The sequence below is a fragment of the Falco cherrug genome, chromosome Z (genome assembly GCF_023634085.1).
Source record: "Falco cherrug isolate bFalChe1 chromosome Z, bFalChe1.pri, whole genome shotgun sequence".
Taxonomy (NCBI): domain Eukaryota; kingdom Metazoa; phylum Chordata; class Aves; order Falconiformes; family Falconidae; genus Falco; species Falco cherrug.
Genome location: NC_073720.1, coordinates 56,604,233 through 56,619,587, shown reverse-complemented (window position 1 = coordinate 56,619,587; position 15,355 = coordinate 56,604,233). Strand labels below are relative to the sequence as shown.

General features: G+C 38.5%; 1 protein-coding gene across 1 annotated transcript in view; it reads left to right on the top strand.

Moving 5' to 3' along the window:
• Positions 1-1,543: 1,543 nt before the first annotated feature.
• The window catches only part of LIX1 (limb and CNS expressed 1), a 29,157-nt gene continuing 15,345 nt past the window's right edge, over positions 1,544-15,355 (top strand). Inside the window, 3 exon segments of the mRNA XM_055698307.1 lie at positions 1,544-1,620; positions 1,996-2,084; positions 15,207-15,268. Coding sequence (XP_055554282.1) covers positions 1,544-1,620; positions 1,996-2,084; positions 15,207-15,268 — 228 coding nt within the window.

The window sequence follows — 15,355 nt, the reverse complement described above, 5'->3', positions numbered from 1 at the left end:
TAAGATGAAGTAGGTAAATGTTCGTTACAACATTAGAGCTGCATGAAAATCTGTTGACAGAAGGAAGTCCAATTAAATCTTACATTTAAGTGGCTGCATTCAGGGTATGCAGGCCTGGCTGCTGATACAGCTAGACCCGATTTTAGCTGGAAAAGAAAAGCAAACCAAGTGAATTTAATTGCATTTCCATTTAAAACATTAAGGAGGGAAAATAATCTGTTTCTGGGCTCTTACCTGTTAAGAGACTGGTTCAGTTGCAGCTTAACAAGATTTGAGTTACCAGTCTGGCTGAGGTGTGCATGCACTTCTTGGTTTAATTTAGGACTTGTCACAGGGAGTAACTTCTTTTTCATGTGTGACCTTAAGTCTGTCTTGGTAATCGGTTCCGAAAATATTCAAAGGCTGTCCATTTGATTCAGCACATTGAGAAAAGTATGGTGGAAATCTTGCTGTTTACTTTAAAATATTATTCTGAAATGCACTCTTAACTCTTGTAAAAGTATTCTGAAGGATGGTTCTGAGTTATGTTCATTGACTCTGCCAGATGAGACCCTTCTGAGACTGGATTTGGGAGGAACTATCCTCAAAGTTACAGCTTAAATATATCTTTGTTAAGCCTATTTTTTCCAAAGCAGCAGAATTCCCACAGTAGCTAAAATCATCAAAGGTCACAATGAAGTTTACACCTTGAATGAACTTAAGAGTACTCACTCCACTTCAATGTCCACATATGAAACAAAATATTTAGAATGAACTTAGGAAAATGCAGAGGTCAGGACAGTAGGGTTGCTGACTATCTTAAATTCATATCCTCAGCAGGAAGGAAGTGTGGGTTATAACAAAATCAGTTTAAAATGTATTGGTTTAATAAACACACATGAAGTAGTGTTAGTTCATTAATTTGTAACGAAACAAAATCTGGAAATTAATAAGGAGGAGATGAAGATGCACACATACAACTATGCACACTCAGTAGGCACAACGTCATGTAGCAATTTTCCACTGCAGAATCCTAAATACCTAATTTTTGTGTGGGAACGTGGAAGAAAAGATTGTTACAGTAACCAAAGGACAGCTCTTTATTTTTGGATATTTTCCAAATGGGGAAGACTTAACTGGAACTTATATAAAAGTATTCTGTACCAATGAAATAACTCCAGTTGATGTAGCTACAAACAGCCCTCCGCCTGAAGGAAAAAGCATGTTAGCCCTGTGTAGCAGCAGTGTGCCTGCATTTCTACTTCAGGCTTTTGCCAGCACATCTATGTGTGTCTTTTGATTGGAGTGCCTCTTCAGACCCCTGAGCAACCCAGGTCCTGTTCTCTATATGTAACTACTTTAATACACTTACTGTATGTGGAATTGGAAATGACACTCCAGGAAAATAGATTCAAATTTCATTAACCTAATACATCACAAGGTTAATTTTGCTTTCTTTTTCATTTTCCACTTGCCTTTAATATCGAAGTCATATTCCTGTTACATGTGAAAGAGGAAGAAAAGCATACCGTTTAGTTCATTCAGTCTTTAAACAAGAGTCCACATGCACTACTTTAATGGTAATAAGTTTGGAACAACTTTACATCTTACTTCCTTATATTGTCAGTCTCTCCGTAGAAGGTTAGAGTCTTGGGGAGCAAGGGAGTCTCTGTTAACGTGGTGTAAACCAGAATGATCTTTGCTTCAGCATATCATCAATACCCTGATGAAACAACTCTTTTCACACTTTCTCTCCTTAGCCTGTGGTCTGTGTAACAGAAGGAGGCAATAGGAATGAGTCTGTCTGTCTGTACAGCTAATTAGCTCAGCATACAGCAAAGGTAAGCAGCCCAGGGAGATGGGCTCTGAAAAATCATGGGGTGAAAGGCAGTGTCTAATTGGCAGGCATGGGGAGATTCTTTAGGAATTCAGTGCATTAATGAACGCAGAGATTCAGTACAGGACTCAACTAATTCAGGTATGAGGACAGTTTGTGGGTGCTTCCTGAAAAAGCAGACCTGAGACAGACAGAACCTTGGAGCCTTTGCAGCTTGTAATTGCCTGAGTTCTTCCTCATAGAGACCCTGCCCTGGTATTGAAAGACTGTAAGTACCAAAGATAACTATCTGACTAACTAACAATCTAACAAGTCGATTGCTTTATTTAGTCCAAATGTCTGTTACAGTCCAAGGTAGCAGAGATAAAGGTAATTAACTGGCTTGTATCTGCATGCGTATGACAAACTATAATGCTATTTAACTCCACATTGCCTATCTAAGGTAGTTTTCTGGTTGGTTTTTAAGTCTGCATTTCAGAAGATAATTCAGAACTTTTTCTTAGGATACTTAATTACACTCTTAGAGCATTCACCTTGTGGTAAACACTTCTACTACCTGACAGCCTTGGAAATTGTTATGTCACATCCCTTTCTGTTTCTGGTAGTTTGTCCTGTCTACTTTTTAACCAGTGTTTCTGTAAAACTCCAAAGTATAAAAATCTTAATGCTTATGTTTACACAGATGTAATGTAATATGCTGCCGCTTAAGCTTAAGATGTTTTCATACAAGTAATGGAATAGGGAGAGGAAATCTGTTCTATCAGACTTGAGCATAAATGCCTATTTTTTAACAGAATGCCATAACTTTTCACTTAGTTATTCTGCATATATAGTTTTCTCATCTTACAATCTGTATGTACCTGTCCCTTACAAAAACACTACTTCTGAAGTGCTTTTCAGTAAGTACTGCAGAATAAACTGGTCTGAGGCATCCCACGAAGCAAATGGAGTCAAATGTGACCTGCATATCATGCAAATATGAGTATTTCGATTTGATTTATGATTTAAGTAGGACTATACATGAAATGAAGTGCTACTTGATTAGTAAAGTTTTGCAAAACTTACCTCCAGTTCCACAGATTTCACATAGTGGTAACAAACCCAAAAATTATTTTCTATTAATACAGCTAAAAAATATAATAATGAATTCCTTTGTTTTTACAATTTCCATCCAGAGATGAATAGATTATCTTAATTTTGTGCCCCTAAATTCAGTCCTACTTAAACTGTTAAATTAGGAGCCTTCTGGCTGCCGTTTTTGATCTAAATCAATCAGCTGTGTAACACAGCAGACAGTGCTGGGATAATGTCTGACTTTTTTTTATTTATTTATTTAAGAAGCTTTTTTGCCTTAACATTTAGATGTAATTGTAATTCATTGTGGGACATAAGGCACAGTGCAGAGGTATTTATTTAATTTCCATTCAATTGTCAACAGCTGTCTTAGAGTTAATAAAATCGGTCTCATGCAACCATTGGTTTCCTTCTAACTTGCTATGAAAGAAATAAAGTACATGGCTAGCAGTGGCATGTACACGTCTGCATTAAACATCTCTACTCACTGAATTCCCATACTATTATTCACACTGAAAGGCAAGAGACAGCACAAGCAGTTCACTGGGAATAAGCAGTAATATTCATGTAGAAAGATGCTATTCTCATACACCTGTCACGTAAGGATCCATCCCAAAACTCGGAGTTCAACATATCTTTATGAAGCCACACCTCAGGCAGTTTTTATGCTGCTGGGTAGATTTATTTTACCATCACAGACTTGGGACCTTCCAGTAAAGTCTGAATATATATGCATCACAAAACCAAAGAATTTAAGGGGGGCGATGGGGGTGGTGGGAGGCAAGAAGTTAGACGGAAGAAGAAAGGCATTCCTTGTTATAAGTTATCACTGGTAACTGGTTTCTGCAGATCTATTGACAAGGTTTTTGTTGAAAGTGTACATACAAGCTGCTTACACAGTGCAGTTGTGACCACCCACAGATCCAAGTGTGAGTAGCTTGCAGTACTATTTTTCTTTAGTTTTTCTGAGGTATGAGAAGAATTTTAAAGACATTCTAACATAGGTTTAACCTACATAGGCTTGAAATTACTGTGAATGCATGCCACTAATGCTGACTGCTGAAAAACATTCATAGTGCTTTGTCTTTTAAGTCAGATGAGAATTTACGTACATTCTTTTTGTCTTCAGTAAGAAGACAAGTCTAACAGGTAGATTTAGGTAGAGTTGTCCATCTCATCTGATTTAGTTTTTTTAAAGACATTGAAACAATGTGAGCAGGTATTAGTCTGGAAAAAAGGTAATCTCGTGGTTCCCTGAGAGAGCATGTCCACAGCTCTTACATTGGTTTCAGTCTTTGCCAGTAATAACCAGATAAGAATGAAAAGCCATCCAGCATCCACTTTTGTGTATTAACTGCCACCTTTTTTCACAATGTGAGCTGAACTGATTTAGTATATAGATCGCACTGAATTTTGCAAAGAGGGAAAGAACAAACATCTCAGAGCAAATAGTCTGCTTGCTACCACTTGACACCGCACACAACTTTTGTTCCATTGCAACTAACGGGCCTCTGCTTACTCTGACCCAAGGGCATGGTCTGCTGAGCATGCCATCAGAGAGGGCTTTCCCCAGCAGCAGGCAGAGACAGGAGTCTCAAAAGTTCCTGCCTCCCTGGGTGCAACTGGCAGAAGCAAAAATTTTGATATATAAAAGAAAGTCATGAGCAGGCAGTAGTCTTGCCTGTTAAGGCTTTTGTTCTTAAACCTGTGTATTTGAACTGATTTGTGTTCCATTACAGAACTTCCAACAGGCACTAGGTAAAAAACGATTTTTTGTCTGAATTAACATAATATGGATCTATCTTTTTCTGAAAAAGCTGTAATCTATGGTTTTTCACAAGGACTTGGTGTTTACCAGCAGAAGTGTCCTTCTGTATAAAGGATGCAAGTTCTGTAGTTAGCTAGAAAAACTTAGCCACACTTCTGGGTTTGGAAAATCTCGATTTGCACATGCTGAGCGGTGACAATCTATAGATGTGAAGTTTCTTTTCCAGAATAATTGTGTGTGTGCTGAGAGGAACCGGGCCTTAAGCAGTATCTCTGGGCAGCTGTGAAGCATGTGTGGAGTTGCAGTGACCTGCGCACACCGGCATGGCCGCTCCTGCTGACCCAGGAACTTGGAGGGCATGACTGCAGTATTCCCACACAAAGTGCACAGGCTAATTTAGTCTTGATGAGGCATATCAGGCTGCCTACTAACTGGTGGGACAGAAAACATCCAAGTGAGACAGCTAATCAGCAGAAAAGCTGTAGCAGGCAGCCTCAGGGAGAGAGGAACAGGCAAAGACCTAGAGGATGGAGGAAGACATTCAAGGTAGAACAAGGAACCCAGCATTCAATTCTTGTAACTGCAAGAGATATGTTTACTTTTTTCATTCCCCTGATCTCTGTTTATTTTGTAGTTTCTTCTGTTTCAGATAATGCAGGGGTCATACAGATAACACCTTCTACCACACAGCTCCCATTTAACCCCAGAACTAGTCTAATCTGTGCACTGGTAGACGTGTCCTGGTAGCAGGGAAGGAATGAGAAGTATCAGTATGTAATTAATTACTATATAATTAAATTGTCTTTCTCATGCAAATTAAATTCATTGCTTTTCTCCATATACACTATGATGCTCTTGTTTACTCCAACTTCAGTTCTTTTTCTTTTTTAAAATGTTCTTCAAGGAAAAATATGGATACCCAAACAAGGAAGGAAGCTGAACTCGTGAATTCTATAAGGAGTCCAGGTGAAGGCTGAAGTACAAGGGTTGTATTTCTTGTTTATGAGATGGAGAGGCAGAAAAAATAACCAGTTATACATCTAAACCAACAACATGGAAGTCAGTGGAGAGATTATTAACTCAAACATTTTGAATTTTAATGATCTTAGGGAATAGTAACAAACCCGCAAGGTTCTTTTAGGGTTTATTGTTATTTCTATTTGGAGTTTTTTTGCTGCTGGTTGGTTTTTGTATGCTTCTTTTTAAGAAATGGCCTGCTTGAAGGTGCTATAAGACATGAAGGTCTTAGCAAAAATATGTTCACCATGAATGGAGAGGAGTTATTCCTCATCTGGGTCCTCATCAATATCACATATAGAAGGAAAGAGAGTGAGACTCTGGAGTAGGGAATTAAATGGAGTGGTGAGCTGATCTTGGCTGACTGTCAAGATTTTGGTGACTACCAAGCCTCCCTTTCACATCCCCTCCTCAACAGGACAAGGGGAGAAAACACTTGTGACAAAAAGGTTGTGAGTTGAGAGGAGGAGAGGAAGATCACTCATCAGTTACAGTCGCAGGCGAAACAGACTCGGCTTGGGTTGAGTACACCACCATATTTGTTATTCCTGCAGACACCAGATCATTGTTTTTAACAATTACACACCTGGACAACACTTGTTTGAAGGGTGAAAGTGCTTTATACTGGCATCCTAAACATGTGGTGTTCTTGATGTTGGCAATATTTATTGTGATCTATTTCAATACCAATACAGGACTGAATATCATCAATAACATTTCTTGACTGAAGTGGCATCTTCTATTGAATTGCCAAGTTCAAAACTTGGAAATTTGATGTTGTTGTGGTTTAACCCCAGCTGGCAGCTAAGTACCACGCAGCCACTCGCTTACTCCCCCTGCCCTGGTGGGATGGGGAGGGGAAGCAGAAAAAAGTAAAACCCATGGGCTGAGATAAGAACATTTCAATAATTGAAATAAAGCAAAATGTAATAATAGTAACAAAAAGGGACATAACAAAAAGAGAAAGAGAAATAAAACTGAAGGGAAGAAAAAAAAAAAAGTGATGCAGAATACAGTTGCTTACCACCCAACTGGCCGATACCCAGCCAGTACCCAAACCACAGTCCCTCCCAAGCAGTGATACACCCCCCCCAGCCAACTTTGCCCAGTTTGTGTACTGCGCATGACGTTATATATTTTTGAATATTGCTTTGGTTAGTTTGGGTCAGCTGTGCTGCCTCTGTCCCCTCCCAATTTCTTGTGCCCCTCCAGACTTCCCATTGGCAGGGCCTGAGCAGCTGAAAAGTCCATGACTTAGTACATGTACCACCCACCCTATGTTAATGCTGTGCCAGCATGTAAAGAATAGGGAACAACCAAAAACACAGTCTGTGCAGATTTCACTTTCAGTGAAACAAAACACTGAAACTGAATTTGATGCCTCCAGTCTCCAGGAAGAGGAAAATTGCCTGGTTAAGCAGTCTACCTTCATTTAAAGGAAGGCAGCTCAAACTTCATAGGCATTGACACTGTGAAATAGAACATTTGAAGAATGAGCTTGAAATCCTTGACAACCAGATTTTTGAGACAGAATCAGATTCCCAGAACATAAGTGGCAATTTCAGTAGACTCCTTCATGTAAAGGAATGAAGCTGGGTTAATTAGTATTGATAATATCCAACTGTGGGCTCGCTTCAGGGGCTTTGGGTTGGCTGATGTAGATAAGGTGCAGCTGTGGCTGGTTCTGTTAAGAGGTTGGGCAGCCAATGAAGAGGGAGTAGTCAAAGAAGAGAGAGGAGGAAGCAGAGAGAGTATGTGTGCCTGCCCGGGATGAGGAGAGACAAGGAGAAGACAGTAGAGGGCCTAGCATGAAGAGTAGGTTGGTATGTGGTGGTAAAAGACTTTGTTGCAGCTTGATAGTTTGGAAAGTGCCGTGACACCTTCATAACTCCCTTCTTCTCACCAGTTGCTGACTGCATAGCCTTTTGTGAAATAATTGGTGGCTTCGGTACAATTACGAAAATAAAAGAATATAAACACAGTATTTAACAAGACCAGAAATATCCCAGCTAGCAATTTCATTTAAAGGTTCATTTGCATTCATCTATAAACCAGCAAATCCAGTTGCTGAACTACCTGCATTTTTGGTCAAGAAGTCATTTCTCCATGTCAAAACAAAGCAAGATATATTTGTCATTCTATGAAAAATGCAGACCACAAGCAAATGAATAAAAGAAAAACATATAGGAACACAGTTTTCAGAGACTGTTATTCAGCAAATCTGAGGAACATAGTTACTTCTGTATTTGTATTGCTTTTGGGGGTAGACAGTTAGGGCAGACACATAAATTGTATTAGAAAGTGGTGAAGACTTTGATGGGAAAAATAGTCTACATTCCTGTTTAATATGCACTCAAACTTGCTATAATTTTTTTACATTCTCCTTAGCATTCCTAGTATTTTATTATTAGCCAATAAACAGTAAAATGTTAAATATAAGATTATGGTGTTTATATCTTTTTTTTCTAATCTATCTTTCATTTCAACTGCTTAGAGTTATTCACACTACACAGTACCTTGTCGAACCTGGGGCCAGGTAATGAGGTATTCATTCATAGCAGGTTACATTTGAAATTTAGGGCTGGCCTTCAATTGAAGCTCTTCTTCAACTCAGTGGTAAGTTAGCTAGGATAAGGCATTTTTGTCAAGTTACAAGCTTGTCATAGCCAAGGTATTACAGGAATATATGTACTTACAAGCATTTTCTTTTTATGTATCTATTTTTTGGTCTAGAGTAGCATTATTTCAGTATTTCAGCAATTAAGTGGGATAATACTATTATATAGTCTTTTCTTATCCAAGTCTAACAAGTGCTTGTGAATGGGTTACACTACTAGAAGGTGTCCACTGCAATAGTAAGAGGAAAAAGATGAATGGCGTCTAATTGACCTCTAGCGGTTCACGTGACAAAGAAGCAGAAAGTGTTGCAATGAATCAGAAAATTCAGAGTATATCATAGCAGATATTAAATAACATAATAAAGCTCATTACTTGCCTTTGTGACAAATAAGGGAGTTTGCAGGTGAACTCATCCAAAATGTATTTCTAAATCTAGCTATCTTCTTTTTTTTTAAAAAAAAAAAAAAAGAGGTGAGGAGAAGGTCAGTAAAAACTAATTGTTTAATCTCCAAAGGCAATGCCATTACTCCATGACCAGCCTGTCCATGGATGCCCAGTTTTCAGATGAGGACCAGCATCCATCATCTCCACAAGGGCTGATGCAACAGTATTGCACCTAAGTTTCAACAACTACTCATTCGTTATAATCTAGTCTGTATATGTAATCCATTAAGATCTAGAACCTAAAGCAATTGCTGTTATTCCAAGTGTTTTAACCAATTTGGTAAATATCCATGGGTCTTTCCAATTACCATAGTTCAGCCCTTCTGTTAAACCAAATAAGAGTTTGGAGACTATGAATTTTGTATTGTGTGCTTTCTGGAACATTTCCTTAGTGCATATAGGAAACAAGCCACGTACCATGATCTTTTTCAGATTACAATAGGGGAGTTAGAAGCTGAAGTAGGATAGGGACTGAGCAAGCCATAACGGTTTGCAAGGGCTTTGACTGGAGCTGGGGAATTGTTTTGAGCCTTAGCTGCGCAAGGTAGCAAAAATGTTCTTCTGCATAGGATCTTTCTTTTCTTAGCCTTAAATTTTCATAGCAAGATTCTAGCTTAATATAAATAAGCAAAATGATCACCTCCTGCCTCCCAAGAAAACAAAAATTACTGTGAATTCTCTGGATTTGCAGTGCATTCAGATTAGGCTTCTTTCTGTCATGACAGAAGATGGGCATTGAGATTTTTCATTTTCCAGTATTTCTGCAGTTTTCACCTGATCAGAAGTCTGGGAGAGTTACCCAGTGGTAGTTTGTCGGGGTAGTTGTCTAAAGCTTCTAAGACGTTACTAAAATGGTCTGAAATTGTTAAAGAGAGCTTACCAGTGACTACAGTGCTTCATATTTCTCATGCTGTGCAGCTTAGGATCAAAAATAACTTTTCAGCAACACATATAGAACCTAATTTCAAATTTAAATGGCAGTAAACTACTTTGGGAGAACTTAAACTGGTAGTGGTTTTTAGTTTAAAAATTTTAAAGAGTAGGCTTATTTTCAGAGCTTTGGTGCAGGGAGCTCTTCACAGAGTCTTCTGAACATTCTGGATCTACTTTTACTTATGTGTTTGTCCTTATTATGAAACTGTTGGGAATACTGTTAAGAGAATTGCTTAAAGCATCCTAGAATTTCCTGGATCTTAAATGTTTCAAAAACTTGTGATAGTGCCAAAGCAAGACAGCTTTGACATTTTGGTCCTTGAAAATATAATGCAAGAGGAAAAACCAGCACATTTTTACAATTTTTATTTTTCCTAGATTATTGTGCTGCCTTGCATATTATCAGTTTTACATGTTTCATATTTTGCCAACATTTTACCCATCTCTAGGGTTCGCACTTTTTTTTTTTTTTTTTTTTTTGTGGGTTTTCTGTTGGGTTTTGGGGTTTTTTTTCAACAATGCTTTTCAAATAGATTAATAACTTTCCTGTGCATTATCAAGTGCTGGATTGTACGTTTCTCTTATAAAACTACATTGCTACAGTCAGTCAGAAATATAATTCAGGACCACATCACTGATAGAGAAGCAGAAGAAAGCCAGTTTGGCAGCCTGCTGCCCATGTTAAGCTGCTGCAGATGGACATTAAAAGATTGGTTCTGTTCATTCTTTCAGGAAAAAGCATTAGGAGCATGCAAGTGGGTCTAATTGGAAATGGTTCATCAAAGACAAGCACTGTAAACATTAGAACAATTTAGTAATGAATTTCCAATATTTCAATGTATAGATATCAAAGCTTTCAACGTCCAGATTGCTTAAAAACTCCTGTAGTTATTATATTTACGACATCTGTAAAAGACAGTAAGCAATGCATTACAGACAAACTGCAAATGTCCACACTCAAGTCTGGTTTTAAATAATCATTGTAATAATAATGTTCTGCATTCTTATTCTGAATTACAGGATACGCTTCATGGTATCTCACAGTCAAAAAATCTATTAATTTGCCCATGTGTTTTAAAGATATTATTTTCTGTTTTTATTCTGGACATATAACACACATGATAACTATCCAAAAACTGTATAATACTTTTTGTTTATGTTAGAGGGCCTAACATTAGGCCCATATGATCAGCTTCCAGCTCCTCACTTGCTAAACTCTAACTGCTCATGTTTTTATCAAGTTGCTATGTTTTGACATGGAGAAATGATGACTTGACCAAAAAATGCATTTGCAAGTCAAGCCTACTTTTCAGCTTTGCAAGAGAGATGATCTACATCAATTAATTCTTTTGAACTATGGGTTTGTAGCTTGGTAAAGATAGAAGCACTGAAAATTCCCTGAGCTGGTGATCTATATACCAAATTAGTATTTCCTTATATACTTGCTATCATTTCCCTGGTACTGTTAATCAAAGTATGCTTTATAAGGACTTTATCTTTTATTACCTTTTTTCCTGGTCTAATGAAAGTTTGATTGATTAACTAGAAGGTCACTACCCAGTGAACATTTCCTTAGTTACATCCATAGACTGTTGTGGTCACAACATTAATGCTGTCAGAAGTACAAATACACAAGCATCAAAGTGCATGTAACTCTAATACCCATTGGTAAAATATAAAGTTTATGTTTTCAGCTCTTTTTCAATACCTTGTGGTGTGAGGAAACCCTTCATAACTAAACACAGTTGTAGGAGGTGGAATAAGTAGGTTTAGTCCTGCAGCAGGTGTGATGTCACTGACTTAAGGACTCAAATTTCCTCTTGAGCATTATCATATAAAGTGATCAGAAAGCAGCTGTTTAAAATCACAGACAATGCCTCCCTCTCACTTCAAGCTTTTCTTTTTTTTGCAGATCTGAATAATTTGGTAGATGTTTCCAGACTTTGTAAAGCGTATGTATGAGACTGCATATATGGGCCTGGGGAAAACAGATAGGTGGTATAAATAACATGGAGTTTGTTACCAGTATTGCCTTCAGTTGTCAGAGACCAATTAAGCTCCTCTGAAAATCTTGTAAATCAAAAAAATGTTGTCCATTGTACTTAAATATTTGTCTGAGTGCTTCAGTGTTACATCTTAATTGATGGCTTCTCTCCATTTAATTTTTCTGTTGTTTTGCCTAGAATGGATTCTTGCCCTCATCACATATATGTGTGGTACTAAAATGCTTCATTTGATGCTGGGCCTTCTTCAGCATTGTGACTTGGATATGAGCTAGCTGCCAAAAACACTGAGAGAGAAATGTAAGAGAACAGATGCCAGAATTACATAAGTTACTTCACTATTTAGATTTGCAGATGAGTAGAGAGAAACCCTGTAGCTTCAATATGGACACAGCAGAACCCGAGACACTTTTTTTTAAAGTGATGATTTCTGCAAAATGCCTTGTGCTAAGCTCGCCTTTGCATTGGCCCAAGTTGATACAATTGTATTCCATTCTACTCCTCAACACCGGAAAAACTCTCAAAAATGTAACAGAAAAAAACCTTGTTGCTTAGTCGGCAATACATCATTGCAACAAACTATCTGTATTAGGTAACGAATGTGCTTAGTTAGACATTCATGCCAATGGTGATAGAAAGCGCTGACTTTTTTTATTTACAGCTATCTCTAAGCCAAAGTCCGTTTAGTCTTACAGACTTCCTTTTTTATGTTTTAACCCAGCAACTGAACTTAACTAAGGCTGTCCCTGTTTTCTGTCAGGGATCAATCAAATGCCCAAATTCATTGTGTTTGCTGGTCATGTTGCAAATGTCTCTTTTACAAGTTTCTTCACAATGACATAAAGAGCATAGACTTGAAAGGATTGTTGCCAAGTTGAGATGGGAAAGGTATTTAGGGTTACCTGAAGTATCTTTTTAAAAGCTAAAAAAATCCCATTTTTTTAACTGCAGCACCAAGTTTGATCAGAATGAGTACATATGTGATGGGAAATCATTCATGAAATGCTAACTTTGGCTCTCAAAATTCATTTCGCTTCTCACTACAATATCCAGAAAACACTTGTTAAACTTATAAACTTCACTATCCATGGGAAGCCACTGCTTCTCTTCCCCTGACCAGCCTGGTGTTCATAAGGATTGTCAGTACACTCACTGTGCAACAATACACACTCAATGTTAGCTACAATTTGTTGTCCAAAGGAATTGCCCAAAGCATAAATCAAGGCAAGGCTGGAGTCAGAACTTTAAAACCCCAGCGCAGCGCCCAGGCAAGGAAAATGTATGTTGTCTCATGTTGCTGGTCAGGCAAAGAGGCCTCAAACCTTCCCTCACTGCTGCTGTCCTAACCAGTGCCAGGCATACCTGTCCTGTCACTCGGCTTCCTCAGATGGTGGCCCTTGAGCTCTACAGTGAAACTGGGGAGCTGCAGCAGCTGCTCTCCTGCATGCCAAGCTCGTGTCAGCAAGCAGCAGGACCAGCAGAGCCTTCCTCCATGACACCGCCACTGTTTTCTGAACACGGGGGCTCCTTATGCTGATTTCTCATCCAAGTTGGCCCACTAGAAACTTAGGGATTCACCAGAAAGACTTTCAGAGCAGGGGTAGAAACCTTAATTGAGAGCAGTGGAAATCTTCTGGGATGTTAAGCAATGCTTCGGTTGAAGTTCTCTGTTCACACTGCATTTTCCAGTTCCAGCCTCAGAGGCAATGAACCTGACTTTTAAGTTCACTTCAGCTTCTTCCTCTTTTCAGCAATTACAGGGGTGGTGCTCTGTGTTTGACCTCTTTGCAGGCACCGAACAGAGGAGAGGAGAAAACTGGAAAGATCTCGCCCTGACTTGGCTCCCTGGAAGAGATCTGAGGCCTTGCTGTGACCTGAGGCAGCTGGTGGGCTCAGTCACATCACTGCTTCCAGGCCACGAGAGCTGCCACAGGGCCAGGCAAAGCCAGCACTGACCGTGCCACCTGCATGTGTCACACAATGTTATGTCACACTGTATGTTAAACCACTTGCCCAGCACAAGTGCATTTTACTGCGTTGAAGATCTGGCCCATAGCATTAATGTTTACAAAACCAGGGAGTATGATGAGTAAACTTGCTTTGTCAGATAAATGACAATTATCAAAGTAGAAAAGAAATGAAACACTGTGGGTTTTGGATACTTTCACCTACTGAGAACAAAAAAAAAAGAGATCATCTTTAGGCTAGGGCATCCTTTCCCTGTTCTCTACATGTCTGAAGGACTGGGACAAGCCTGGTTCTCTGAGCCTGGATGGCTGCCATCTGCCTATATTGGCCTCCTCCCTGTGGAGATGGAGGATAAGGCTTCCTTCCCCCTTTCCAGCTAGGAAAAAAAAAAAAAAAAAAAGTCTAAACACCAGCATATTAAGAATGGAAATCTCTGGCTGCTGGTGTTTCAGGGGAAGCTGTCAGCCAGCCTGAAGGGCCAACCCGTGGCTGTCAGTGGCTGTGATGACACTTCTGCGGCCATCACCGAGCTTCAGCTTTCAATAGCTGAAGACTCCCTTATAAACCTGAGCCCAAAGGCCTATGCTAAAAACCTTTGCCCTCTGAAAAAAAGACATTAGAATTTTAGCCTTTTATTCCCCAGCTCAAATGAGCTTTAATCAGCTTCATCCTTTCAGGACTGAGAGAAAAATCTAAATTAAAGGAGGGGAAAAAATCAAAAAATCATAAAGGAAAATCGTGTGTCACCACTTTAAATCATAATCTCAATTTCTGTGTAAGTTTTTGTATCTCCTGTTACCTTTAGTAAATGTTAGGGATTTTTTGCTTATTCCACACTTGTAAATCTCTTAATCCCTCAGGAGTTAGCATTTCCTTATAAACCTTGTCTTACTGGAAAACAATTTTTATCTTTATCTTTACTGGAATTCTTTACTGGAAAAAAAACTTTTAGCTGTCATTTTTTTCTGAGATTTCATCTTCATAAGACACTCTAAAGCCAAAGTATTTGGATTGTTTTATATTACAACCTTTACTATTGAAAGCACGTAAATCTGAGTTTTGTTCTCAGAATCTAGGAAAACAAAACGCATACAACCTGCAAGGCAACATTTAAACATAAAGACAGAGAAATGCACAGTGACAAAACATTTGAACTGACCATAAAATGGTTAAATACTTTACACTTCCAGGGAGATGCCAGCTTCTTAGCATTACAGGAAAAACTGAAATAAAAGAAAGAAATACAAATCCACTTTCCTTTTAAAAATCACATTTTTTGTGAAGAAACTTGTAGAAAATGGTATTTAAATAGGGACTGTAGAGTGCTTTTCTTTCAAATGAAAAAAATACTTTACCCCATGAGAAGATAAGCATTTAAAACATTACTGTTGCTTGTTTCAGAGAACTATGCATCCATTTTCATCAAATTTAAAACAGTGCTTTGCTTGATTGAAACCAGTTATTACATCATAATTAGAAGCAGTGTACTCACACGTGTTGTTGAAGTGAATAGAAACCATCCAGTAGAATTAAAGTAATAGTGTCAGATACTGAATTCCTTAAGGCCTGGAGGAGGAAAAAAAGATGCAAGAATCTATGGATGCTGTTGCAATTGAGCGTAAAAGAGTATGCAATGTATCACATCAAGCATCACAAACTACAAAAGTGCTCTATCAGTTGGAGTAACACTGAAATAAGTTGAAGCCCTCAAGT